At 41.2% G+C, this 15,327-nt stretch overlaps 1 protein-coding gene across 2 annotated transcripts in view; it reads right to left on the reverse strand.

The window, feature by feature from the left end:
- ZNF236 (zinc finger protein 236) overlaps positions 1-15,327 on the reverse strand; it is a 147,404-nt gene that overhangs the window by 34,223 nt on the left and 97,854 nt on the right. For both annotated transcript variants that reach the window (XM_030810254.1, XM_030810253.1), the window contains exons 20-25: positions 13,877-14,159; positions 11,591-11,694; positions 8,798-9,163; positions 7,673-7,818; positions 7,338-7,578; positions 6,751-6,930 (exon numbers count right to left, since the gene is read on the reverse strand). In XM_030810254.1, coding sequence (XP_030666114.1) covers positions 6,751-6,930; positions 7,338-7,578; positions 7,673-7,818; positions 8,798-9,163; positions 11,591-11,694; positions 13,877-14,159 — 1,320 coding nt within the window. The remainder of the gene's footprint in view (positions 1-6,750; positions 6,931-7,337; positions 7,579-7,672; positions 7,819-8,797; positions 9,164-11,590; positions 11,695-13,876; positions 14,160-15,327) is intronic.

The following is a 15,327-nucleotide window of genomic DNA, read 5'->3' on the forward strand; positions in this document are numbered from 1 at the left end:
AAACATAATTTTGTAAGGTTCTAAACATAGTTTAAAAGATATGATGTCAGTTTTTTCTTGCGATTAACTGAAATGTGGGAAGAGAGGAGGTGGGGGCAGCAGAACAGGAGAGAAGCATCGGGGTAGCCCCTCGTTCCCAAGCATCCAGGTCACTCAAAGGGACAACTCGTGAGGACGAGAATGTCCTCTTTGGTTTTAATATACACCGGGGAATGGGAAATGATAAATTGCTGAACTATTTAAAAATAAAATAAGTGATTATACTTAAATCTAGAAGAAACTAAGGCTAGAATAACCTTACAAATAAATAGAAAACAAATATTGGTCTTTGCTTCTTTCATTGAAAGCAGAACTCAATTTATTCATCAAAATTATCTTAAATTTAAAAGTGGACGAAGGTAAGAACAAAAAGATAATACTCATTTGAGATGAATTCCTTAAAAAGTTGTGCTAAATTTCTCAAGCCTCTATCAAGACTACGATCTGCTTCTGAGACAGTACTTACATTCTAGGGGATCATTTTTTAAGGAAAACTCTTTGTGTCAGATTTGGGAATGGATGTTGTTGGGATGAAACTTTGAAACAGTCTTCAACTCCTGCATCACGAATCTCAACAAAAGCATGTGCTTTTGTCCTGCATGTGAAATTCTGACTAATTGTCTCACTTGGATTTATCGCAAATCCCTAAGTGGTGATACACTTCTTTCAATGCCTTCGATTAAGATGAAACAGCCAGAGTTAACCTAGAAGCTGAGGAGTCTTAAACAAACCTTGCTTGCATAGAGAATCAAAAAATAATAATAGCCACATACATATTCATTATGCTCAACATAAGTTTTGTATGGGCATTAGAGGTTTTTATTTGAGTGTTTACCTTAGAAGAGTCATGTTTAATTTCAAAATAATGTCATTTTAATTTCAATTATTAGTGGTGTGGCCTCAAGCTAGACCTGAAACTGACTTTGACTCTAGATAAATACTGCTCACTAGGAGGCAATCTCCTAGCTACTACTGCAGAGTTGAGATCCACTACATAATTATAACTAGGACAAATGGAATATGCAAGCCACTCTAACAACATCTGCTTAATATCAAGGATTAAGTGGGTCAATATATGAAGAATTGCTTCCTATACCCAGGATTATTCAAAGATGCCAAAGGTATTCAAGAACATAAGACAACTTACTTGATCACATAAAACTAACCCTGTATTTAAGAATAGCTGATATTACATTAATACACAAATATTCTTTAATTATGCATTCATCTTTTATTTTATAATGTCACCTAATCCCTTGAAAAGCTTTTTTTTTTTTAATTTAACAAGTGGGATATAAGCTAAAGTAGCCTAAGAGAGAGAGTGAGAGAGAGAGATTGATTTTCTCAGCTGACTCTTTCTTTTTTCTTCTTGAGACGGAGTTTTGCTCTTGTCACCCAGAGTGATGCAATCTCGGCTCACTGCAACCTCCACCTCCCAGGTTCAGGCGATTCTCCTGCCTCAGCCGCCCGAGTAGCTGGGATTACAGGCACCCACCCCACGCCCAGCTACTTTGTCGTATTTTTAAAGGAGACGGGGTTTCGCCATGATGGCCAGGCTGGTCTCAAACTCCTGACCTCAGGTGATCCACCCGCCTCGGCCTCCCAAAGTGCTGGGATTACAGGCATGAGCCACCATGCCCGGCCTCGGCTGGCTCTTTAAAAAAAGGTCTAAAAGAATAATAATTTTAAAAATGCAAATCAGCAAAGTGCATATGTTTGTACAGAAATGTCGGTTGCATAACATGTGGGAACCTTGCACCCACTGACTGAGGACAGCTCACCTGCCCTGAGAGGACCCTCATCTGAGCGTGAGATGCTGGTGTGACACTTTTAACATGCATCTGTGGAGGTGAATTTATAGGTACAGCACTTACTACCGAACTAGCCAGATCACAGGAGTTTAAAGAAACGCGGGCAGCCAGAGCAAAGCCCTGGAGTGCATGCGCCCTCATTCCATCCAACTTCTCCCTTCGGTCAGAACATCCCCAATTTCGAATCAAGCAATCTGCTGCGCCTGCAAACATCCAGGATCACCAAGAGGCACAGACACCACTCCACTCAAACTGAAACCTCTACAACCCGACTTGTCTCTCCATCAATGTGCCAGGGGTTCACTAAGGATGTTGAGCAGAGTTTCCAGGAAGACATGAGGCTGCACTGCTGACGGCCACTTCCTGCTCAGTGAGGCCAGCTAGCAGGGCGTGAAACCAGACATCTCACCCAGAGCCCTGCACCACAAGCGACTATCGCTCGCTTCGGCCCCCACACAAGCAGCACGTCTTCACATTGCAACATGAACCGTGCAGCAGGGGAAAGATGATGAACTCACAGCCTAAGATTCGAATTCTAGAGATGAGAAGAACACACTGCCTGATCCTTTAAAAACCACAAACTATGAGTTTTAGAAAATGTTTGGAGAAAAACATTTGCTATGTAACTTCAACAATACATCATATATTTTGGATCTTCCACCCATTAAAATATCCACACCTCCTTGCTTCAGCTAAAGGCCACCACGGGCCATGCAAAGCTGAGCGGCTGGCGTTGGGAGAAAAGCCCACTCCCAAGCCCCTCTCTCATCTCGGCCAGGATGTCGTCAAAGAAGCCGCAGGGCCACCCCCTGTGACATGTGCTCTCTGTGCCATCACCTCTCCTTTATGTGTGGTTACAGCTGTAATTTTATAGTCACTTGTGGATTCCTCAAAAAATGTCTGCACTCCATTTGTTTCTAAGATCCAGAACGCAGGACCAGCTCTGACCTGCCCAGAGTCATAGTCCCAGATTTTGTGCAATTCTTACCACACAGCAGACACTATAATCTTTTATAGAATAAATGAACTATGGGACAAGAAATCGTTTCAATTAAGAATTAAGCATGAAAAAAGGTCTAGCTTTTGGGTACAAACATATCTGAAGATTAGCTTTTTTTTCCTCACAAAGTGATATACATAGTTGGAAAATAACAAGGCTAAGAAGTGAATGCAATCTCTACAAGGTGAAGAGAACGAGATAGGTATGTTATCCTAAACTGTTAATGGTTACTTATGAAACTGTCATTTATCTTACATGAGCTCATTTATTACGTTGGTGCAAAAGTAATTGCAGTTTTTGCCAATACTAATATGTTTATTTTTCACAAAATTCTATGCTTTAAAATCTTAGAAAGCTGCCTCCTTTCCATTTTTCTATTCTATATTCAGCTGGTGTCAGAAAATTCTCACTGAACGGCAGAAGTAATGAGCTAAGTAAGAGACTTCCAGCGCTGGGTTAGAAAGGGACAGCTTTGTACATGGAGTTATTAACACACTAACTTGTATAAATATATGATGTTTTGTACAGTTGAATAAAATTATTTACTTTCATGACTTAAAAAGTAACATCATCGATTGGTTGGTAACATTAGAGAGAATTTTGTATCCTAGAATTAGACATAAGCCAGTAATCCTTACAGAATGATACTCCATGTGACAAAGCATGACGCTGACACACCTGTCATGCTAAGGACAGTTTAACTCTTCATTGACTGTGGGCAGAGCTCTTTAGCTCTGACCTCTTATAATGTCTTTCTTGGCTAACTCGTCTGCTGTGTGCCTGAAGAGCTCAATGCTGTGTTCTGGGAGAGAAGCTGATCATTGCTTATTGTTAGGGTGGCACCTGTAGATTGATCATTGATTTCAGGCACTAACAATCTTATGCTCCCGTTTATTAATGGTTCACTATTTCCGTTAGAAATGTGTTGAATAAGTTCTTGACCTAAATGGAAATTAATATTGTGGTATCTGAAAACAACATTCTAAGATGCGTATTGGCAAGTGTGTTAAACATATAATTGTATCCTCAAAGCTTTCATTGTCATTTCAGTAAAATTTATGGAAAAATGAAAATGAGACCACGAAATGCATTTCCCTAAATGACAGTATTTGTTCACAGTTTTTAAGCTGTGAAGTATTTTAAAAATACTTCTTATGAGTTCTACTTTAACTCAGTATTTAGGCCCTAGAAATCACACACTTTGTTGAATAAAACTGTCAATGAATTGAAAATATTTCCAAATATAGTGCATTGCCAGGTAATAGCAAAAGCATGTTAAAAGGATCTGAGGTGCATCACCAGGCGATAACAGAACCTCCCCTCCCTGCCCTCCACTGGGCAGGCTTGCCGAGCCCATGATGCTGCGGTTTCCCGTGTGCTGTGTTCCTATCCCGTGTGTTCTGAATGCTCTCAAGTACACACTAACATGCCTGCAATACATTCCCACTAAAATACATTTGCTTGATTCAAAACCCATTTATGCCAGCTTCATCAGCTACTGTAATGATATAATGAAATCAAATAGTATGGCAACCAGAAATGAATATGAGAATAAAAAACCTGTTGGATATCCAATGGAAACCAAACTGAATGCCTTGGAAAGACTTGGTAAAGATAAGATACTTTAAACATTCTGCTGTCAAAATAGGTGTAGGCAAGACAACTACACAAAATCAGAGAGAAAAAGATTCAAAAGACAAAAGTACGCTGTACTATGATTGCTTTATAGTGACCTACATTCTCATGCAACGCTAAAGAAATAGAAACAGGAAATGAAACTGCATGATGAACATGAGTACAGGCAAAAATTTTAAAAAGCAGAAAATGTATTATCACCTGAGCAGACCCATATTCAAAAGATCCATGGATGAATCTCCAAAGTATGCAGATGTCACTTGTTTGGTTCCCAATTTTATATACCTTTTTATTAATAACTGGGCTGAAAACATCAGGTAAAAGGACTTTCATTGTATCTGGACAGGGTAATTCCGGGAGGCAAAGGACTGTCTTTGCCTTTCACTCAACGTGTAATCTTTTTCTGAACGCTAGGACTCATGAACTGCCTAAAGTCTGCAAAACTTAGCTGAAGTGATTGGTGCATTCTCTAGTGCTTGCATGCATTTATAATCCTATGTGTTAATGGAAAAAAGAACACACTAAGAAATCTTTGAAAATTTCCATGGAATATCTAGATGCTTTTAACAGGTTACCATAAATTAAATGCTTTTTGCAGCCCTTTCAAAATAGGATAAGGAATTGTATAGCCAATTCTCATTATCCATCATAGTAAGTGAGAAAAAACAATCTTCAGCCCAAAGTTGAAACCAAACTTATTTCATTAACTCATTTAAGGTTTTCTCCTAGAACAGCTGAAGCCAAATTCTTAAAATAGTAGTTATATTCATCTACACTTTCAAATATGCTAACAAAATAACCAAATGGCCAATAATAACATACAGGAAGAAAAGAGGCACAATCCACAAACTGAAGAATGCATTTTCTTAACTCTGAGCAAGAACCATGCATTATGTGGCTTTGATAGGACCTAGCACAATACTTCTTATATTAAGTGTACTCGAGGAAGTTAATTGGATCAACCAAATAGCTTTCCTAAAATATTATAACTCTTCTGTATCTCCAACATTAAAATTCAGATATAAATATAATTTTAAAAGGAGGAAGGTTACCGAATTATATAAAATTCAATGTTGATTTTTGCTGTCCAACAGCATCTAAAAACCACTGCATCTCATTTAAAAGCAAAGCTGTACGTAAAAATAGTTCCTCAAATTTCTCACTAATATATTAAAAGAAATAAAGACACCTTCCTGAAAAAGAAAGCTTCTGGTTTTCTTATGAATACCTTTTCTTTCAGTTCTGAAATTAATTTCTGCAGAAATATCTCTGAAACAGTAGAAATCCTGCCCTTCATGGTTGAGTCCATCTAGAATGCTGTCCTTCTCCACAGGTGTGCTTCAGGGAAGTGGGGCTGCTTTCCTCTATCACATCAGATCTCCACAGAGGGTGTTTTGATTCCTAGCAAAATGTCTTTGTTAACATCATCATCAGGTTATGAGTCTTAAATGAACTAATATCGAATGAGTTAATATCTGTGGAAGTTACTAGAACATCTAGCACATAGTAAGGGCTCCAAAAATTGATGAATTAACAAATGACTCTTAGTAATATGAAGAGTTTATAGTTAAGAGTCACGTGAGCGAAGCACACCAGGAAAATACGTTCAATGCTCACTGAGATCCGAACACACTATGGGAATTAATGATACGTAAGGACCCAGGAAGGCACACAAGGAGAAAAGTCAGAATGCGAGCAGCATAGCCCTGAGACAGGGAATGAGTCAGCCTGGTGACTGGCGGAGAGAATTAGATTGCCAATTTTAGGTGGGCTTTACTGCCAAAGGGTATTTCCTACCCGTTTATCTACTTTTCAATGTTCTCCCATGTTTCAATTTTTCTATATAATCCTAGTAGAATTCTTAAGACATACAGTAAAGAGAGTGCCATGGGCATCTAAAACACCCTAATGTAAACAGTTTATACCAGTTTCATGGAGCATGAGTGAGAACCACAAAGTTACGCTTTCTGCTGTTTGCTAAACAAAAATAACTTATTCTCTAAAAATGAGTCAATGAATGAAAGAATTAAATAACTGACTGTACTCAAACTGGAAGTGACATGAGAAACTATAATTTTTCATTTCTGGTACCAGATCTGAATTAGAACACTTTATTTTCACTAAACTTCAACTTCTCCCATAAATTACAAATACATATTGAGCATGGGCTTTATGCACAGCAGAGTCTTGTAGGAAAAGAGACAGTAAGATACACAGTACTTAAATTGCAGGGTGGAAAGATGTTTAAAGTAATAACTTACTAACCGGAGATAGTCAGGGTAATTTCCTGTGGAGACCCCGAGGAAGGCGTGGCAGTGGGCCCAGCGGCCTGTGCCAGGACCTGGCTCAGGCTGGAGTTGTTAATGGTCAGGGTGATCTCGTGGGGACCGCCGGAGGGGGACACCAGACCTTGCGAAGTCATCACTTGAGTGAGGTCTTGGGTCCCTGATTGTCATTACAAAGCAAAACAAAGTTGAGCTTCAAAAAAACCAATTTCCCCTGTTTTTATATTAAAAATATTTTAATTAAACTGTTATTAAATATTTCAGTAAGACAAAGATTTAAAACAAAGCATCAGTCATCTCTAATTCCTTCGTCTAAGAAGAAAGCCTTGCGATGAAATGAAGTCAGGATGAAGAGTAATTAAATGAAGGCAGTAATAATCTAAGGGCATATATTAAATACATATCATTAATTGTAAGAAAAGCTTATTTTATTCTCAGGACATTTGATTTATTCTCTTCTACAAAGAGAAGAAAATGACATCGTAACATCCTAAAATCAAATATGTGATCACAAGCAAGAAACTGAAACACCAGCTGTCAAAATAAGCAAAAGTGAGTGGCTCTTACCACTGCTGTTGGTGGTCAGCACTGAATCCTGCTCAGACAGCGGGCCTATGGTCAGGTTTGCAGAGGTCACTGTGGGCTGTAAGGACAGGCCTGAGATGGGCTGGATGACAACACTGGCGGGGACTGTGCTGTCCGACGTCTGGAGAGAGCTGTTCTGTGGGGCCAGGCCAGGCTCTCCCGTGAGCTGCTGAGCTAATAGGTTGCCCTGCTGTAGCGTCTGCTGCAGAATGCTCGGATCGATCTAAAAAGCAGCACAGGTACTTGTAATGAAAACTTCATGCTTCTCTGTGATGCCAAGAGAATTACAGCACAGGAGACCATGGAAGGTGTCATACCTGCAACGTAATGTTATTAATGCTGGCAGCATCGATTCCAGAAATCTGTACATTTGGTCCAACCAAGTTAGCAGCCAACTGTAACTGGATGCCTTCTAGGGTAGCCAGGCTCCCATCTGTCAGAGACACAGTCAGGTCACCCCCAGCTGGCCAGAGAAAGAGAAAGGGAATGACCGAGTATTATGAATCCTTCTTATAACTAAAGTAATTCATTTTTTACATAGGGATTTTTAAATACATAAGGAGTACACATTATGTCAATACAATGTTGTTGTGGAATACGAACACCTAGTTTATACCATATACATATATATGCTGTCTAATCACCCTTTATACCATATATACACACACTGTCTAATCACCCTTTACACCATATACACACACACTGCCTAATCACCCCAGAAACCTACTTTACACCATATACACATACACTGTCTAATCACCCCAGAACAACTCTGTGAAATAGATACTCATATTGCCCACTTTAAACATATCAGAAAAGTAGCTCAAAAAGATTCTACTGATTAGCCGAAGGTTCAAAACAACCACTACTACTGAGTGGCGGTCAGGCTGCAATCATGCCACGAGTCACAGAAACAGAAAGAAGGGCACACGGGACATCTGACTGCCATGTACAACTGCTGCATTTACTCGCAGGTACACAGATCAACACAACTAGCTAAAATGTAACACTTCTCAAGCACTACGAGACCCAAGAACAACTGGAAAACTGCACTATATCAAAAACAATGCTAATGAGTATTTATAAATTACACTTCTCACTACTAAATTTATGAGAATGCCAACTGAGTAAAAACAAGTTTACACCCACTGAAAACAAAAGCTAAACAAAGTGCTTAGTGTAAAAAAGCAGCTGTCATGGAAGACAGAATGGGAGATGGAATGGAGCAATGTCTGCAAGATGGAATTCCAATGTTTCCGAATGCCTTATAAGGAAAAGGCTCAAAGAAAGGAAACATGGTGCTACGGTAAACAACACCTCTTCTATTGTGGGAATAGACATCAATATGGTAAATGACACCTCTTCTATCGTGGGAATAGACAGCAGCAGCGCAGAACAGTTCAATCACTGTGCCGCTCTCATTCCCCCAGCTCAGCATTTACCTGACACAGAGGCAGGGAGAATAGCTTGGCCCACCAGTCCTGGTTGCAGCAGATTCTGATCAAACTGTCCTGTTAGAACAGAGTTGTTCATGATAAACACGTTAGGGTCGGTAGAGGAGGAGTTGAGGAGGTTTACGGGCTGCAGTCCTTCCGACGAGCTTCGAGTCATAGGCTTTCTGGCCTTCTTTGGGTCTGGTTTATAATGAAACTGCATGTGTGTCTTCCTTCTACCCGAGGTACGGAAACGCAGCTCGCAGTGCGGGCATTTGAAGGGCTTGGCTCCCGTGTGCAGACGCATGTGGACCTTCAGACTTCCCTTTGTGGAGAAGGCGTTGCTGCAGACATGACAGCTGAAGAGCTTCTGACCTGTGAAAAGCCCAGCCAAGAATCAGCAGAGGCGATGGCAGTCGCGACACTCACACCCACCCCACTCAGCTGTCAATATGGATATAAATATGTTGAATCAGTGGATGGAAATACTTTAATGAGAATCCCTTTCACTTATAAGATGTTATGGATGTCACAGGCAATTGTTGCATAAATTTAACAGTATTTATGCAACAGTCTAATCACCCCAGAGCAACTCTGTCAAACAGATACACTTTATACTATACACAGACACTGTTTGATCACCCCAGAAACCTACTTTCTACCATATACACACATACACTGTCTAATCACCCATTATACCATATATACACACACTGTCTAATCACCCCAGAAACCTACTTTATACCACATACACATACATTGTCTAATCACCCCAGAAACCTACTTTACACCGTCTACAAATACACTGTCTAATCACCCCAGAACAACTCTGTGAAATAGATACTCCTTTATGCCATACGCATACACTGTCTAATCACCCGAGAAATCTCCTTTATACCATATACACGTACAATCTAATCACCCCATAACAGTATATTGTTTACAATTTGAATTTAGCATTTTCACAAACCTTTGAGGTTTACAGGGTTTCTAAACCACTGCATTATTCTGAACCTTGATTGGAGTATTTGATTTATATTTATCAGGAGCTAATGGGTGGTATGACTTAACAGCCCAGCTCTGAATTGCTGTCACTTTTCTTTAATTTTACAAATGGTACTTTAACATCTCAGCATCTCTCTATCTTCTCTATCATCATCTATCTTCTCTATCTTCTCTCATCATCTCTATCTTCTCTTCTGCCAAACAGGGGCAACCAAAATGCCAGCACAGGTAGGCATCGCACTGGGAGAATATGCAAAGGAAAGTTCTATTCTAGGGTCAAAGGGCTGTGTGCCTAGTATCATGTACCTAGTTCCTTAGGCTCTTTTCATGATTACTGGGTATATCAAAGGCCACGAAGGCTCGGAGCACCATGAGCATAGGCTCCACCCTCCAAGAGCCTCTGGGAGCTGAAAAACTTCCTGGCTGGCTTTTCCCCTCTACTGTCCAGGAACAAATGCTAATTTTTACAGGATGGTGCACACTAGGATCCACAAAGGGACTAGTGCAACCTGCTATCCCAACGCCACCCTGGGTTCCTCAGAAATCACACCTCTACTTCGGAATGGAGAAAGAGCACCAAAAGGTATTTATCCAGAGACTTCCATTTCTAGTCCTTATCCGCATAGCCTACGCTGAACTCCAAAACCAAGGAAATGATGAAGCAGCGTGCACCAAGTCATCATGGACATCACTGGGCACCTGCTGCATGAGAGGCCAGGCCCTAGGCCTGGGGGCACAAAGATAAGTGAGGCTGGGCCCTCTATATCCACGAAAAGTTCATTGCATTACACAAAAGAGACAAATAGAGGGAGCCTAATGAAACAACAGAAAAACTGCACACAGGACAGTCATATAAACAAGCTCAGGGATCTGTTTATCTAGTTACAAATATTAACCCATCAGAGAAGAATCACAGGGCTTCAGGTAAATGTGTGAAAGTCCATTTGTTCTTGTCTGTTGAATTCTGCTTATAACCAACAATGAAGAATGTAAATTAGTCTCATAATCATAATTCTATGAATCATTATAACAACAGCTCTGCATTCACTGTGCGTTTACCACAGACCAATCCATTCCTGAGTGTTTACCAAAGGCCAAACACTTTTCCAAGCTATGTAAATGTCTTAATGCTTAAAGCTATTTAAATGTCTGAACTCCCAAAGACGGAGGTACAACTATTAGCCCCATCTTCTGCGGGAGAAACCTGTGGCTGAGAGGAGAACCTTGTCTAGGACCCCAGAGCTCACAGGAGGACTACAGGATTCCCAGGCGGGCAGAGGCAGAGGCAGCCTCCCCACTGCTAGCAGGCACTGTGCAGAATTCCAGAAGCAAAGGCGCAGACAAGATGAAAATGAGAAAAAGGCCAGTAAAATTGGACATTCATTTCTGCCTTTGCAAGAGTTTCTCCCCATATAAAAATAATTATGAAATGATAACTGCCATCAGATTTGCTAAGTGCCAGTTTTTACAAAACCTCAACAAACTAAATCTCTTTGGCTTAAATGAGACTAAGAGGTAATCTTTTTAACAAAGTTATTTAAGCATGAGTAAGAATACGTGACAATTTTTAAGAAAAATTCAACTTTTGAGACCTAATCCTTTTTTTCCTTAGTGTCATTTAGACAGTTTTCCCTGTGTCAGGAATAAAAAAATCTTTTATATCACTTTCTTCATGGTGCCTCATTTTTAAGCTTTCTATAATTTGGAAAGTATTTATGTACACAAAATACATAGGAACAAAACATACGAAATGCTATCCTAAGACCTCTACCAATGATGGGGGAATGTTTTCCTTACCTGTGTGAGTCTTCACATGACAATCAAGAGTGGATTTCACAGTAAAACTCTTTCCACATTCATCACATTTGTATGGCTTTTCTCCAGTATGGATTCGAACATGCCTATCCAAAAAGCATTAATTATAGACACATTGACAAACGACTTCATGGTTTGAAATTTATAACTATATAAATTAAAATTAGGTGTTACTACGTTCTGATTAAGTTTGGCCAAGAAAAACTTTAAGCTTCACTCCATACAAAAAATACCATAAACAAATCCAAATAACAACCAAAATATTTGCAAGACAAATTAATAATAGAGATAATTTCCTTAGGGCCGGGAGCGGTGGCTCACGCCTGTAATCCCGGCACTGTGGGAGGCCGAGGCGGGCGGATCACCTGAGATCAGGAGTTCGAGACCGGTCTGGCCAACATGGTAAAATCCTGTCTCTACTGAAAATACAAAAATTAACGGGGCGTGGTGGCAGGCGCCTGTAATCCCAGCTACTCAGGAGGCTGAGACAGGAGAATCGCTTGAACCCAGGAGGCAGAAGTTGCAGTGAGCCGTGATCACACCACTGCACTCCAGCCTGGGCGACAGAGAGAGACTCCATCTCAAAAAAAAAAAAAGAACGTCCCACTCTTCTGGTCTTTAGGTACAGTCAGTGGAGACACTTTATGTCGCCTTGGTGGCATCTTGTCTCTGCTAACTGGCTGGCATGCCCCATCCACAGGCAGGTCACAAAGTGCTGTCTCAACACCTCCATGTGACACCCTTGCCAGGCCTGACTTTCTCATCTATGACTCCACCACTAACCCCTACTGGAAAACGATCTCTCCCTATCAGTTAGTTCATGAGTTCCTCCAGGCCACACACAACTGCTGGCCAGACTGGACTCCTTCTTATAAACATCCCAAGTTTTCCATCACAACCCCTTAGCTTCTCCTCTCCTTAGTTTAACTTTCTATGTCTTATGCCCAACCTCAGATCACACCATCAACTTAGATCCTACCCGGGAACTTCACTGCATGGCTCAACGAGAGCTCGCTGTTCGAGCGTCCTGTAGCCACACCACGCAGTGGGACCTGGGCTCTCTCTCTTCTCTAGTCACCTCCCTCATTGTCACTCTCTAGCTGAACACACCTTCCCTTCCTGCTATGATCAAAACATGAAGGCCAGCAGTCAAGGTGTGTGCTCACTAGGGTGGCACTGCCAACCCAGCAGCTCCTTGAAGCCACCTACCCTTTCCCTGCAGCACCTGCTGCTGCCCTCTGTAGAATAGAGTGCAAGGAACACACCCTTTGGTTTTCTGAAACATCCTGCAATATTAAAATCTTCACAGTTTGTTTTATTAAGTTGCTGAATAATTAGTTCTATCTCCTAGAGCAAAACATAAGCATCCCCCTTATATACAGAAACTCTTCTGACTCTTTACGAGAACAGTGATACTTTGGTCTTCCTTTCTCCAGAAAGGAAGGACATTCTGAGAGCCCCTTCTGTTCTTTACCATGGCTTTTGGTTTCCAGATTCTTCATGGTTCTGCTCAGCTCGATCTCATGTATAAGCCACTGCTGTTTGGCCAATTGCCAATTAGTCTCCCTCCTGTCACGCGCTTGTGTCCCGCTCCTCACACTGACTGGTAGGCCTCAGGCGGGAGGGCGCCTGCTGCTCTTCTGCCTGTCCACAAAACTTAGAGCCCTGCCTTCCTCAATGGATACATTTGTTTTCATTGTTTACTACTATGACAACCATACAGAAATAAGCATAAGCAATCTACAGAGAAAACAGACTTTTTTTTTTTTTTGAGATGGAGTTTCATTCTTGTTGCCCAGGCTGGAGTGTAATGGCATGATCTCAGCTCACCACAACCTCCACCTCTCAAGTTCAAGGGAGTCTCCTGTCTCAGGCTCCCGAGTAGCTCGGATTACAGGCACCCACCACTATGCCCACCTAATTTTGTATTTTTTAGTACAGACCGGGTTTCTCCATGTTGATCAGGCTGGTCTCAAACTCCCAACCTCAGGTGATCCTCCCGCCTCAGCCTCCCAAAGTGCTGAGATTACAGGTGTGAGCCACCACGCACAGCTGAAAACAGACTGTCTAATTAATATTCTGAACGAGTTTACTACAGAGAACTAATTCAAGCTTAAAACCATACATTCAAGTAAGTAAGCTGCCATCACTCAGGTGAAACCAGGTTCAGAAACTAATGGCCCTGCTGCAGTAAAAGTCACCAAAGGAGCAGCTGCCTGCACCTCCAGTCTTCAGAGCAGAACCCACACAGTGTAGCCATGCCCTCACCTCACCAGGTCGCTGGGCTTCTTGAAGCTCTTGGGGCAGTATGTGCAGCAGTTGGCGTGCTTGGGCTCGTCCTGCAGCTCCGCCTGCTTGTCCCTCAGTTCACTGATGCGGTCTTTTTCTGCCGCGGACTGCACCAGGACCTTCTCCGACACCGTGGCGCTCTCCTGAGGCCGGATCTTGGCTAACTGGGCTGTCTCCTCCTCTGTGAAAGTGATGACCTCAGGACGAGACTTCCGTGATGCATTTCTCTCAGAATGTTCTTCCTCTTCCTCCATACAAATGTCTACACAAAATCAAGGAAAAGGGATCAAAATCCTAATGAAGAAAACTTAGGTTTTTAGCAAAACAATTAAAACTAAATAGGTATGTATGTAATGAAAATTAATAACTCAACCAAGCTATTTTTATGATGGTAGAGAGTTGCTATATTTTCCCACCTCTCTTGAGAAACTTAGGTCATGGAAAGAAAACAGCCAAGTGTACTGGAAAGTGGGGGGCGGGGGATGAACAGAGGTTGGTGAAGGGGTGGAAACATCTGCTTAGATAGAAGGAATAAGTTCTAATGTTTGATAGCAGAGTAGGGTGATTAGTTAACAACAATGTATATTTCAAAGTAGCTACAGGAGAGAACTTGAAATGTTCCCATACTAAGAAACTGCTAAATACTTAAGGTGATGAATACCCCAAGTACTCTGATTTGATCATTCCACATTCTATACATGAAACAAAATATCACATGTACATCATAAATATGTACAAATATTATGTAACCAAAAAAAGGCCAAGGGAAGGGCATCCTTTAGAAGAGCGATGACCAACATTAGGAAGACGCTCGGATTAAAGACCTGCTTCTACTCCTCCCTGAAAATTCAGGAGTAAGCTTTGAGGCTGAGAGTGCCCACACAAGCTACCGGTATTCATAAATACAGATATTCATTTATTAATAAGGGCAAAAAACGAATTACCATCAGATTTTTAAAAACCAGAAGCCCAAAAATGGGAGACCAAATTAATAAATTAGCAAACGGCCCCCAACTAAAAACAATTACTATAAAGAAGAAAATAAAACTTTAAAAATATATGTGGTTGGCCCTCTGTATCTGTGCCTTCCACATCCATAGATTCAACCAACTGCAGTTAGAAAATACAGATATTTTTTCTCTTGTTATTATTCAATAAACGACACACTATACTGGCTATTTACAACCAGGTGCAGTGGCTCACACCTGTAACCCACTGCTTTGGGAAGCTGAGATGGAAAGACTGCTTCAGGCCAGGAGTGTGAGACCAGCCTGGGCCACACAGCAAGACTCCATCTTTACCAAAAAATTAAAAATTAACCAGGCATGGGGGCACACGCCTGTAGTCCCAGTATATTGGGAGGCCAAGGTGGGGCTTGGCACAGAAGTTCAAGACCGCCTAGGCAACAGAGCAAGACCCCGTCTCTACAA

Source organism: Nomascus leucogenys, chromosome 4 (genome assembly GCF_006542625.1).
Source record: "Nomascus leucogenys isolate Asia chromosome 4, Asia_NLE_v1, whole genome shotgun sequence".
NCBI classification, from domain to species: Eukaryota; Metazoa; Chordata; class Mammalia; order Primates; family Hylobatidae; genus Nomascus; species Nomascus leucogenys.